Genomic DNA, 12,991 nt, shown 5'->3' with positions numbered 1-12,991 from the left:
TATATTCAAAGTCAAAGTTCAAATGGCCAGCTCACATGTCGGAGCCAGCGGCACGAGCCGGCCAAAAAGGTGCCAAAAGTGGCTAAATTACTCAGGTTCACAGCCACCAACGTCGCGTCGCGTCTCTGATGCTTTTTGGCCCCTGGGGCAGCATCGATTTCATTGTTTGCTGTTGTTGCGAAACAAATTATGGGGGGAGATTATAAAAAACTAATTATTAAGTTAAACAATGATTAGATGGAGCTCTTTGTGGCCATTCTCATTCTGAGTCGCCTTTCGATTCTCGTGACCGTTTGGCTTTTATTTTATTTCGATTCTGGCTAATTTCAATAATTAATTTATGCTTCCCATTAAAAGTTAACGTTCTTCTTCGGCGGCTTTCACTGTGCGCGTGTCCCAGACCGCCGGTTTGTCTACGACGGGGATCGATTGGAACCAGAATTATCGTCGGAGAATCTCCCCAGTTCGGCTAAACATTAAACAAGTCTAAACACCTGCCAAACAGCTTGTCTCCATTCCAGAGAATTCTTCGTTTTTGAACAAAAACTAAATGCTCCACTGTAGGTCAAGTCGCTGATCGACGTTAATTGCCAAATTATTTATTTCAGTCAAATGCAGAGGCGGAAACGAGACTAAGCATCAGAATTTGTGAGCTATTTAAAGACAATTTATTGAGGCGGCTATAAATCTTTCAAGTACCACAAACATTTTTTAGGTGTTGCGATAAATATTTCTAAGTCTAGATCATCAATACACAAACCAAAGGGAAGCTTCACTTTTTTGACCATTCTGCCGAGCAGTTTTCAATTGTCTCTTCAAAATGATATATTTGCTGTGCTTGGCTTGTTGTTTGTTATAGTATTTTTTGCGTAAAATATTGAATATTCATAATGGTCGACGGCGTGGTGAATGTGCGGAAGCTTGTATAAATAAAAAATTCCACAAACTATTTACGAAGCATTGTGTCGAGAATCGTGATAAAAAAAGACGGGAAAGTTAGAATAGCTTGAGAATCTTCGCTCAGTCAAGGCCAATTAAAACTGACATTACAGCTGAGAATCATCTACATTCTGTGGGGTTCAACATACCCTAAAAATTAAATAATATTAACTAAGAAAGATGTAAAAAAATGAAACGAACCGCTAAAAATGTTTTATTTTCTGTTTATTCACACGCGCTTATTCAGATGCTAAACAAAACTGGCGGCCAGATAACGAGGCGTGTCTTACCGAAAACAAAACTCTTGGTAACAAATGCGGCTAACGAAAAAATATTCAGAAAAAACCCGGGTGTTCATCTTTTGCGGTCCTTATCAGGTGGTGCGGATCGCATGTAAACACATTCAAGCCTACGAAATCTGTATTTATTTCAGCGCTTAACCCCGGTCGGACAACAGGTCGCATGCTTAATATGTTTGAACGCTTAGAGCAAAACAAAACGAATGTTGTGGGGCACGTGAAGTCGACTGGATTCTGGCTATCGGCAGGCACAGGGTCATAAATTCAAAAATCTTCGATTACCGGCATTTAGATTTAGCCGAAACTTCTATGTCGGCTCACGGCTTTTGATTCACTTGGTGCGATATCTGGTTCTCATATGCAAATTGAGCAAAAGTAGTCGCCTTGGTTCCGGCCACATGACACGATGATGGAAAGATCAAAAATATATTTACCTGTTGATATTAATTTTGTATTGGCATTAACATAAATAAGAGTCGGTTAATATAAATGTTATCCTCACAGACAGCTGCACTATATCGAAATCGTTTGTTGGCAGCATAAATCTGCCACGCCCTTGTCATTGATTTACCGATCTATAGTATTCTGTTATGACCGTTGGTAGAACGATGCTTTTCAGACGCAAATGACACATTTTGCAAGTCAAATCGCTGACTCAATAGACAATGGCCCTAAATGGCATAAGCAGCCAATAATGGATGTTTCGCGGGAGATCAAATTTATGAATGTGAAACCTAAGTTGCCAGCGTACCAAAGCATTATTAATTACATTTTAAATTTTCTAATAACCGTAAAAACACACAACAAATTGTTTTTTGGTGTTTAGTATTTTGGTAAGATTATGAAAAATGCTGCATATAGTTTGTATGTTTCGTCTTTGGCCGTTGACAAATATTCCATCAATCAATGCAAGTGAAAGGCAGCCAAAATGATGTCACTTTATCGGGTCAGAACCATTTTAAAGTTTTAAGATGTTCATAGTAACATCTTTACAATGTCTGTTGTATCTGAGCCGAAAATGGCTTTACCATTTCCTGTGTTTGGGCCACTTAATCTTTACGGACCGGCCTTGATATCGAACAAATCATTTTTATTGGCACTGCATCTTTGCCTCAAGTGGCTTCATTCACTTGACGGTGGCAGGTGAATGTATTTCCCCACACACACGCATGAGAAACGGAAATGATGTATGCCCAAAAGCCGTTAAATTTGCTTATTGTTGCCACTGAGGTCAAGTGAAGATACAAACAATCAAGCCAGCAGACAATCCAATGAATGGAAGAGAGGGCTACCAGGTTGGCGGGCAGATGGGCAACAATCTACAAATTGACATGATAAAGTCATTTTTTACCTATTTAAAAACTGAAAATTAAACATAATCAGATGATGGTCGCCTGGTTTGTTATTTTTGATGACTAATCTTCCCCTGGGATACGGTTTGCGACTATTTTAGCAAACTGGAATAGAGCCACTTCTAAGCAAAAATATTATTTTAACAAAAATTATGCAAATTATTTTATGCAGGAGACGAAACGAAAGACTTGGGCAAAAAACTTTAATTGAGGCACGCGCTGAGAGGAGACAAATAGTGTTAAATTCAGAGTATTCACACTGAAAAAAGTCGATCCATTTTTTGATATATAAAATTATTTTAATCAGGTGCAAAATAAAAAGACTCAATCAACAAACTTTAGTATGGTAATCATTTCAGTGTACTCCACTCAAAAAAAATTTGATACTTTTACTACATATGAAAAACTTATTAGTAAATGTATATATTTCAACATATTTAACAATAATTTGAAGCAAAATGTATGCCCTATTTTGAAAAATGGGTTGGGAAAACAAAAGACTTAGGCAACGAACTTGAACTTGAGCGGAGATAAAAATCGATGGAACTCTGGTATTCTAGCACTATTAGTTGACTAGCACTATATCTTAGCTAGTACTATATCTTGATTTTATTTTATGGTGAATATTTTTTTATCAATGTAGTATTTTGCTCTTTTAGTGTCTTGACTTGTTTGTGCGTCATGGCACGTGACGACACCAAAGTGATTGTCCAAAGGGTCCCAAAAGCATCTCAAAGCCCATCGGCAGCTCCAACTCCTCTTCTAGCCGCCAATTCTTCTCAATTCGTTTCGTTTCATTTAATTTAAATTTTGATTTGAATTGCCACTGCCGACAATGTTGTTTTTGGTGCTGAACGGTGCCGCTTCTGCTGCTTATATTTTGTTTTTGCCTTATCTATAACGTGGTGTGCGGTTTGTGTCTCATCGGGTTTTGGATTTTGGCGGTCGCCGCTGCTCTACCCAGACTCTCTTAGACCCACGTACCGAACTGAACCGAACCGGACGGACCGAACCGGCGATATAGTATAAATTTCATACCCACTGACCAGCTCATCATCATTTGTGCTTTGAACTTCTTAAGTGTAAATTGCTCGTTCGCTTCTGCTCGAGAAAATTTCGTGAAACCCAAAAACCAAAACAAACAAAAATGGTATGTGATCCTTGGAGCAAGGATATTGAATCCTAGTGATCTGCTGCTTCATCAAGCAGGATATAAACTTAAACCTGAATCTAAGTGAATCGTGAACTGAATCAATTAAAATCAGAATCCAAAAATAACTTTTACCCACAAGTGCTCCCCAACCCAAGCTCAAGTGTTCTAAACGACTTCATCAACGCGCTGTCCCATTTCGAGTGGTCCTCGGGACTTGTTTCACTTCACACCCGTGCTGGAGCCACGCACATAATTATGCTCCAGAATGTTCTTAAAATAGCAAGCCCAATCGTTGGCCGTTTCATAATATACTTCAAATTTGTTCATATGTGCTACAAGTATATTCTTACTTGTCTAACTGGAATTTGGTTCTAATAAAGTTGGGAATCGGTTTTAAAGGCCACTATATGTAAATTAATCTTTTTTTAATAGAATTCCTTGTTTCATTTTTATTATTCTTGTTATTTATATTTACTTATAAAATTTAAGTTAATATTTTGAAGTTCCCAAAGATTTACTGCCTTCAATATAAAGTTTAAATGTTGTTATAATGGTTTGAAGTCGCTAAAAGTTAAGATTTATAAAACACTGCCTTTTGGTAGAGTAATTATAATTTGTTGAACAATGTCTGAAATTTTAGAGGTACTTTAAAGATTTTATGAGTTCACAGGGTGGTCAAGGATATAGTTAGCCAAGCGAAGAACTAGGTCTTGAAATATTTGATTAGCATTCCTTTCTCTTATTTTCCAGAAATTCTTTATGCTTTTCGCCTTGGCCCTTGTGGGCATTGCTGCTGGTGCTCAGCTGCCTGACTCCGCTACCCAGGGACCCAATCCCCAGGATATTGCCACTCCGGAGCCGGAGTACATTGACATCGATGAACCTGCACCTGCGGCTGCTGCTCCTGCCCCTCGTCCCGTGGCCACTGCCCCTCGTCCCGTCTTCGCTGCCGCCGCTCCCATTCCTCGTCCAGTGGCTCGTCCCGTGGCCGTGGCCCAGTCCTTCGTCCAGCAGCCCGTCGTCCAGCAGCAGATCCTCCAGAGGGCCCAGTACCTGGCGCCGGTTGCCCAGCAGGTGGTGGTGCCACAGCAGCAACAGCTGGTGGGTCACACCTACAACAGCAGGGCCGGCTACCAGTACCGCCGTCCAGTCTATGTAAGACGTTTCTACCGCCTGCGCCGCTACTAAGGGGATGCAGCTAGCTCTTAACTATATTTAATACATGCTCGACAATCCTAGTAATTCCCCAATTATTTTGTCGTTTCTCTTTCTTCTCCCACTCCTCACCTGCCCGCAACAACTCTATCCGCACCAATCTCCAAATCAATCCAAACCAATCCAATCAAATCCAAACTGAATCAAGCATTAACAATTACCTTAATCAAACACACATTATCACGCACTGAACCCACTATAAAACTATCAAACTATCCAACTATCAAACTATCGTATTTAAACTATCCTAATCCTAGAGCGAATCCATCAAAGAAACGACCAACAAGAACAAGACAAGATCAAAAGCATAAAGCATAAAGAGCGAAGTACAAAGAGACAAATGATGTTCTAAAGACAAAGATCGAAAAACGAAGTATTCAGTTATTGTTGAATTGCCAAGTAAAATACGAAAAAAATAAACGTAAATTATTTGTAAAAATGATAAACAAATTTTTTTTTCGACTATTTCATTCATCTGCCAAGGCCAATAAAAACTGGTCGGTGGCATATGGGGAAGAGTATCGGGTTTTAATTATATTATTCACAGCTCATCAAGGCACAATAAAGTGTGTCGAAATTGTCCAAAGATTCGTTCTCGATTTGATGAGTACCCCCTGTCGGCATGGGTTTCTCATTAATCACGGAATGCCATGAGGAAAATGTATTTGCCATCTGATATGGACATTTGCATACGGAAGCACTGAGGCCGACTTATTACCTACTGGCGCTAGGAAATAATTTGTGTGTTGCGTGGTGTCGACACTCATTAAGCCAACACTGGGATTAAGTGGTGCGTCTTCTTCGGCCAATTAGGTTGAATTATTTATGCAGGTTCTGGCATGACTCTTGACGGATCGTAAACCGAAACTAGTCACAGCGAAAACAAATAGAAATACATAAATCTACTGGATTACTTTCAAAATACATTAAAATTTAACCGGTTTAAGCTTCTGCTAAACCTGCTAAGTTGTTCCCAAAAAATACAAGCCACAACTGGCCACATAGACAATTCAGAAGTGTAAACAATCCGTTTTAAAAGCCATAGTTTGTCCGGGTGGCCGGGTTATGTGAGACAATGTGGTATTGATTGATGGATTGATTGTCAATTTGATTGCCTTGCCTCAGCTTCTATTCAGGGGCATTAACAGTCGCTTTTGTCAGCGAACTATGACAAACTGGGTCTCGATCTATCCAATCCACTCCATTCCGCTCCTTTGTGTGCCAGCGATGACAGGCGTGGAATCCATCATTGGAGGTGCTTCCGTCTTGGCTGGGATTTCTATCGATTCCCTGGGTCAAGTGGCAATTATGCATTGTTTTTGACCTTGCTGTTTGGTTGTTAATTACATCGATATACACACCTTTAACTGGCTTTCCATTATTGCACTTGCGTAGTCATTTGATTTGAACTATTATGTCCGGTAAATATACCGAATGGTAATAGAAGTATTTATCCACACAGAGAAACTATAATTGTTAAAGCTTACTTGCTTTTGCTTTTAAGATTTTTTAATAATGTCTACCATGTATTACATTTTTGTTAATTTTTTCAAAGGATTTCTTTAGATACAGTATTAGGACTTAAAAACTGTTATACTGTTTAAGTTTATTGCATAAATTGCGGAGGTTTCACTAATGTGAACTTTATTAATTATTTCGCCAAAAGTTAGGCTACATAAACATATTGGGCTAGAAACGAAAAAAAAAATATAATTTAACTTGTATTTTGGCTACGAAAAGACCATAGGATTTAAACAAAGATTTGAGCATGTATACATTTTTAGTGAATAGTTATCTGAACAAATGCATTATTTGTAATTCCTAAAAAGAGGTTGCAGAGAGTTAAATGAGTTCAATGTATTTATACACAGCAAATGAAAAATAAAATATAACTTAAGTTAATTAATGATCGTGTGATCTTTTTATCGTGTAGATAAGATTTAATAACCTTATTAAATTACATTTTATTAATCTTAATTTGTAAATTTAATTGGTGTTGGTATTGCCTTTTTCATCCCGCTTTGCCTTCGAGTGTGAGTCACTAATTGCATTATATTCATCATACGCACAGTATACATATGCAAGCCCAAACAATTTAAATAAATATGATATACGTCTACGTCTAGAATGGCCCGTCAAAGTTCCAATTAGCATTTCGTCTATAATGCATCAACAAAAACATCGTGCCAAAAATAAGGAAACAAATAGTTGGTTTCATTAGTGCCGAATAAGAAACAGGCTAAACCGCCTGGTCGACTGGGGTCATCAGTTTTGCTTTCTAAAATCAATGATGAGAGAGATAATTTATGGGCCGTGTTTATTTAAACGGCGCTACTAAGAGCAACAACCGTAGATAAAAACTCTTAAGTAAATCATTGTTGGGCGTTCAACCGAAGATAAACGTAATAGTCTAATTAATTTGCATTTGCTGACAGAAAGAAGCGGGCGGCTTAAAGGGAAAACGAGTTCCCAGTCATTAGATCATACGGCGAATTTGCATAAAAGCAATTCATTTTGTCAACAAACATTCGGCTTCTTCACCGTTGATGGCAGCACCGAAAATATGTTCAACTTCCTGATCGCATTAATTTCACTTTCACAGCTTCGTGGGCGGATTAAAAGAACTCCGGGGGTCGAAGGTGTATCTTCACACCTCTTAAACAATGCCAGCGATTGTCTCGAGCAATTAAGGTGGTGTCATAAATTATAAGTCTGTCGTTTATTGAAGCTCAGCCACAATACGGTCCATAAAATTAGAGCTTATGGCCGTTATGGCTGCTCACTTCAATCACTCATAGTTGGGTTTGTTTGTGGTGTCAATAAATCAAGCCGGAATTGGCCACATAGCATTACTCAGTCTAGTTCCCAAAATAAACCACAACTGGATTACCCATGAATGAAACTGCCGCACTCAGCCATATTTTTAGCTGTCCCAGGGGCAATTATGCTGTCTGTCGAGCCACTTGAGCCGAGTTCGTGGCTGTGGCCTCTCTTGTGATAGGATTTTCCCCCCTCAAGTTCACGTTCAGAACAGGATATTAAACATGGGAATATACGTTTTCGCAGTGCTAAGCTTTATTCGTTTTTTAGTGCAGGCTGAGCTTGGTAAACAATAAATAACTACAGGTAAATACGTGTGACATTCAAAGACAACAAATACAAAATGGCTGAGGATGATTGCTTTCTAGAATAGGAAGGGCTCTGCTGGTGGATCGTAGTTGTAGCCCTCATCACTGTGGGGCACCACGATCTCCTGGGGCGGCAGATAGGTGTTCACGGGTTCCTCCAGAGGAGCGGCGTACGAGGGGATCGGGATCTTGTAGGTGGGCACTACAGCGGGTGCCACATAGCGAGGCTGCTCCACCACGGGTGCAGGTGGCAGATAGGCGGGCTTGGGTGGGTTGACCTTGACAACCGGTGGTGGGGGTGGCAGATAGGCGGGCTTGGGTGGGTTGACCTTGACGACCGGTGGTGGAGGAGGCAGATAAGCGGGCTTGGGAGGGTTGACCTTCACCACTGGTGGTGGAGGAGGCAGATAGGCGGGCTTAGGCGGGTTGACCTTCACAACCGGAGGAGGAGGAGGCAGATACGCAGGCTTGGGAGTCCTGACAATCGGGATCACAGGCTTCACGGTCACGGGAGGCAAGTAAACTGCTGGCGGCTGAGTCACGGGAACCACACGAACGGTCACAGGTTCCGGGGGCAGATAGGCTGGAGCCGGAGTGGGCAGGTCAAAGGGGATGCTCGGCGGGTCATAGTTGTAGCCAGGATGATCGTGGGGATCATGGTGATCATGACCGAACAGATGCGAGACATCGGCGGCTACCAGAGCCAGACTGCAAACAGCCAGGATAAGGACTTTCTGAAATATATAATAAGCGATATTAGAATCCCAACTGATTGTCCCTGAAGCCAAAAGCACAAACCATTTTTTGTGGTGGAACGTTCTTGCTGCGACGACGGCCTCTACCAAAGTGATACAGTTTCCGGCAAGTGCTTCTTTATTTATACAGTTAGAGAACCTGAACCTGAGTCAGTGGTCGCTATAAAGTCAACGGCGACGCCGCGAGAGACGATCTGGCTGCGATCTGACTATATTGACTTTACTGACTATATGTCAGCTAAGCGGCGTTTAGGGGTCTCGCCCCTTTGACAGCCGGTATTGGGAATTGGCATTCAATTTTTATTAAATCTCTTAATTCGAAGTCATCTCGTTGCGTTGGCTTTTGTTTTTTGGCCCGGCCAGAGAGCTCTTTATGGCTGGGAGCCATAAACGTGTTGGGTTTTACGATCGATGCTGCGTTTGCCAACTATTTAAAATAGTTTTTGGTTAGGCAATGATTGGGATTAATAGTTGAACGTACTCTTTTTTGGTGTTATTAAAACTCTTATAAAAGTCTACAGTTCAATATAACTTTAATCCTGTTATTTTATAGACGAAACTGGAGGTTTTATTTAGTTGTGTGTCTAATCGTGTTAGAAAGCATATCTAAAGTAGAAACTATTGTCCTTTTTTGTACTGCCCAATTCTAATTAATTAATCTTAATTCTTTAGTGCTTTAATATTTTAGTTTAATTTTTAAGTGACTTTTATACGCCACTTCCCAAGTATCCAATAAGCCCAATTTTTAATTATATTGGCCTCTAATTTCAATCTCTCCCCTTTAATAGACTAACTTTAGGAAACTATTAAAACGAATAAATCATAACTAACTTACAAAGCACCTTCTTTGAAACCACTTAAACCCTTTTCGAAAGAGCATCTCCAATTCGTTGAAGGCTTAACTAATTAATTCAGGGCACTTTTTTGATAATGGCTTTGAAAGACTTGCCCCATCTCTCGGCAACATTGAAAGAGGTCGACTGTCGCTCCATAGCTGTCGGCTGCAATTGACGATTAGCGATTTTGGTTCGGCTCAAATCTTTTTGTAACAGACTCCGCATCCAGCGATCAATTCCTAAATATATTTTCAACCAAAGACGAACATCATTTTTCATCCGAAAAGACAGTAATTATGAACACTGCAGGTGATGATCAAGCTAAACTAAAGCTAAAACCGAAGCTGTCTGGCTACTTCGGTTGATTGGCCGCAATCAGATTTGGGGGTCAGATTGAAATCCACATGTGGATCCCTCGGGGCAGGGTGACAGCAATTTGAGTTCGATATCTTTGACCTTGAGGATGGGGAAAGAGTTCGAAGAGTGGTGTAATATTGACTACTCCAATTCGTTTTTTGGGTTTAATTTGCTTTTAATTTGTACAGCTTAAAACTAGATGCAGGTTTTATGAGTTTTGTTTGGTTTTTTCGGTGGTTAATGATCCTAGTGCCTGAAGCGACGCAGTGGGGCCTTGTAATGGTAACCCGGCTCGGCATCGTGGATTGGACTGGGTGCAGGACCCAAGGGAAGAGCGTAGGATGGGATTGGGATGTGGAAGTCCGCCTCAAGCTGGGGTGGCAGATACTGTGGCTCGGGCTTGGGTGGCAGATACTTCTCCACGGGTTTGGAAGGAGGTAGATACTTCTCCACGGGCTTGGAAGGAGGCAGGTACTTAATCTCTGGCTCGGCAGGAGGCAGATAAAGTGCCTTGGGAGCCACTGGTGGTGGAGGAGGTGGTGGTGGCAGACTGGGTGCAACCTTGGGTGGAAGATACCTGGCCACTGGAGCAGGAGGCAGGTACTTCACCTGCGGCGTCGGTGGAGGAAGGTACTTGGTCTCCGGCTGACTAGGAGGAAGATAGGTGGGCTTGGGAGCCAGGACTGGGGGTGGTGGTGGAGGAGGCAGGCTGGGTGCGACCTTGGGTGGCAGGTACTTGGCCACCGGCTCGGGGGGCAGGTACAAAGTCTCTGGTTTCGAGGGAGGAAGATAAGTGGCCTTGGGCACCACTGGCGGAGGAGGTGGTGGCGGGGGGAGGGCCACCTTGGGAGGCAGGTACTTCTGGCGCGGCTTCTCCGGAGCTCCATAGCTGTATCCACTGGGGATATCAAACTTGGCCTCATGGTGGTGGTGATGGTGATCCGGCTGGTAGTGCAGATCGATGTGCAGATCGTGATGATGATCGTGCGATGAATGGGAGTGCGAGTGGGCATCGAAGTGGTGATCGTGATCGTGCCCATGATCATGGTGGTGATGATGATCGTGCCCGTGGTCGTGGTAACCAGCTCCTCCTCCGCCTCCATACAGATGCGAGACGTCTGCCCGAACACAGACGCCAAAGGCTGCCAGGGCCACAAGGATCAGCACGGGTTTCTGCAAGGAAATCACTTGATAAACCACTGCTAAGAGAGATAATCCTGCTGCTGTTTACCATTTTCTCGAAGAGATTATCCACTGATTGAGATGATGTTGCTGCCGTTTGCTGACAACAGGTAGTAATGTCAATAACGTCGTTGGCTACCTCTTTTATACGATGATCGCAGCTTCCTCAACCAGCTGACCACTTTGGTTTTCTTCACACTTTTCTTAGTTTTCATGAACTTGAGGCCGGCCAATTATCGGCGTGTGGTATCTCTCTACCCCAAACAACTAATGCGATTTCGGCTAAATTGGCTCTCCACAACAAAGAAGCTCATGAATATGCAGTGGATGCGACGAAATCCCAAACCCAGACAATTGACTGTGATTGACTCGAACATCTGCACCACTTTGCCCCATTTTATATTAGAGAGATATCGATGCTAATGGGGTTAACAAAACAGCGTTTATTGAGATAGTTTTTAGCCTTATGTAAACGTAAGCCTAGTAAAACGGTTTAAAACAAAACAAATCCGGGGAAATCTTCCATGTTCAGTTCGGTGGTTGCTTTTTTTTTTTTGGTTTAGAAGATGAACTCTTGGGCGGGCGCATCGTAGTGGTAACCTGGCTCGGGTTGAGGTGGGGGGGGTGGAAGGTAGGTGGGCACCGGCGTGGGTGCAGGTGTCGTCGTTGTGGTGGTGGTGGTAGTGGGTGGTGGTGGAGGAAGGTAAGTGGGGGCAGGAGTGGGAGCGGGAGTGGTGGTGGTAGTTGTGGTGGTAGTGGGTGGTGGGGGAGGTAGGTAAGTGGGAGCAGGAGTGGGAGCAGGAGTGGTTGTGGTGGTGGTAGTAGTGGTAGTGGTGGTAGTTGGTGGTGGAGGAGGCAGGTAAGTAGGCACCGGCTTAGGTGGTGGCAGATAAGTTGGTGGCGGCGGTGGTGGCGCCTCCGTCGTTGAGGTAATCACAAATGGAATCACCGGCTTGGGGTAATCATAGCCATAGCCATGCTCATGATGCTCCTCCAGGAGTTCCAGCGGCAAATGCGATACATCTCCAGCTGCGAGGGCCAGCAGGCAGGTAGCCAAAATGAAGAACTTCTAAAATAGTTCGCAAGTCGTTAAATTCAGGCTGTTCCATAGAGCCACATTTGAGCGAACTCACCATGTCCGTTATGATATGTCTGACACCTTGAGCTCTTAAACCACAAATGAATGACCATTTGCATCGACGGCGGTTTATTTATAGTCAAAATTCTAAAACAGATCGATACTGTCCGTGGCTCTAGAGGCCAATTATTATCATTTAAATCGATATAACTCCGCTAGCCCCACGGCATTCTTTGTATCGGTAAATGTATCTGTATCTGTATCTGTAGCGCTATGTTTATATGAATGATTAGCGCCACAATAGTGCGCCGAAGTTGACAGAGTAGCTGCGTCCACATCGCCATCATTGTTTCGGCATCGCCGCTCTGCAACCATTATGTCTTTTTGGGCCCTACTGGGCCGATGATTTTCATCAACGTCGTCACTTCGGTTTTCGGTTACCACTTCGGTCTTTGTTACGGTGTTAAAAGTAAGCCTCCACTTCCGACGGAACATGGGGCACAAAGCCTAGCACACAGAGAAATATAGATCTCTTTCAATTTAATATTCACCAACCAAAATTGCCTATCAAATTTGTGATCTTATTGATATGAATATTCAGAAATTGACAGCATTATAATCAAAGATGCCCCAGATAAATCTATAAAACTATAAACAACATTAAAAATGGTAATTATTGGATATATTAATACTTGTG

General features: G+C 42.3%; 4 protein-coding genes across 4 annotated transcripts; 1 reads left to right on the top strand and 3 right to left on the bottom strand.

Moving 5' to 3' along the window:
• The first annotated feature begins 3,589 nt into the window (after nucleotides 1-3,589).
• LOC108052029 lies at nucleotides 3,590-5,404 on the top strand. The gene is made up of 3 exons (XM_017134346.2): nucleotides 3,590-3,740; nucleotides 4,494-4,898; nucleotides 5,216-5,404. Exons 1-3 carry the CDS (start codon nucleotides 3,738-3,740, stop codon nucleotides 5,267-5,269), a joined length of 462 nt encoding a protein of 153 aa, XP_016989835.2. The 5' UTR covers nucleotides 3,590-3,737; the 3' UTR covers nucleotides 5,270-5,404.
• A 2,607-nt stretch (nucleotides 5,405-8,011) lies between these two features.
• Nucleotides 8,012-8,921, bottom strand: LOC108052030 (proline-rich extensin-like protein EPR1). Its single transcript, XM_017134347.1, has 2 exons — nucleotides 8,885-8,921; nucleotides 8,012-8,820 (listed from the first exon to the last, which is right to left on the bottom strand). Exons 1-2 carry the CDS (start codon nucleotides 8,885-8,887, stop codon nucleotides 8,143-8,145), a joined length of 681 nt encoding a protein of 226 aa, XP_016989836.1. The 5' UTR covers nucleotides 8,888-8,921; the 3' UTR covers nucleotides 8,012-8,142.
• A 1,267-nt stretch (nucleotides 8,922-10,188) lies between these two features.
• Nucleotides 10,189-11,376, bottom strand: LOC108038090 (extensin-1). Its single transcript, XM_017114806.2, has 2 exons — nucleotides 11,266-11,376; nucleotides 10,189-11,207 (listed from the first exon to the last, which is right to left on the bottom strand). Exons 1-2 carry the CDS (start codon nucleotides 11,266-11,268, stop codon nucleotides 10,281-10,283), a joined length of 930 nt encoding a protein of 309 aa, XP_016970295.2. The 5' UTR covers nucleotides 11,269-11,376; the 3' UTR covers nucleotides 10,189-10,280.
• A 275-nt stretch (nucleotides 11,377-11,651) lies between these two features.
• LOC108040052 (extensin) lies at nucleotides 11,652-12,389 on the bottom strand. Its single transcript, XM_017117281.2, has 2 exons — nucleotides 12,350-12,389; nucleotides 11,652-12,285 (listed from the first exon to the last, which is right to left on the bottom strand). Exons 1-2 carry the CDS (start codon nucleotides 12,350-12,352, stop codon nucleotides 11,776-11,778), a joined length of 513 nt encoding a protein of 170 aa, XP_016972770.2. The 5' UTR covers nucleotides 12,353-12,389; the 3' UTR covers nucleotides 11,652-11,775.
• Between the last annotated feature and the right edge of the window lie 602 nt (nucleotides 12,390-12,991).

The sequence above is a fragment of the Drosophila rhopaloa genome, unplaced genomic scaffold (genome assembly GCF_018152115.1).
Source record: "Drosophila rhopaloa isolate 14029-0021.01 unplaced genomic scaffold, ASM1815211v1 contig_163, whole genome shotgun sequence".
In the NCBI taxonomy this organism is placed as follows: Eukaryota; Metazoa; Arthropoda; class Insecta; order Diptera; family Drosophilidae; genus Drosophila; species Drosophila rhopaloa.
This window is presented reverse-complemented; position numbering and strand designations above follow the sequence as displayed.

Excerpts from the sequence above, each read along its gene's own strand:
- LOC108052029 (XM_017134346.2), top strand. Across the intron at positions 4,899-5,215 it reads AGTACCGCCGTCCAGTCTAT|AGCGAATCCATCAAAGAAAC; the intron begins GTAAGACGTTTC and ends TCCTAATCCTAG.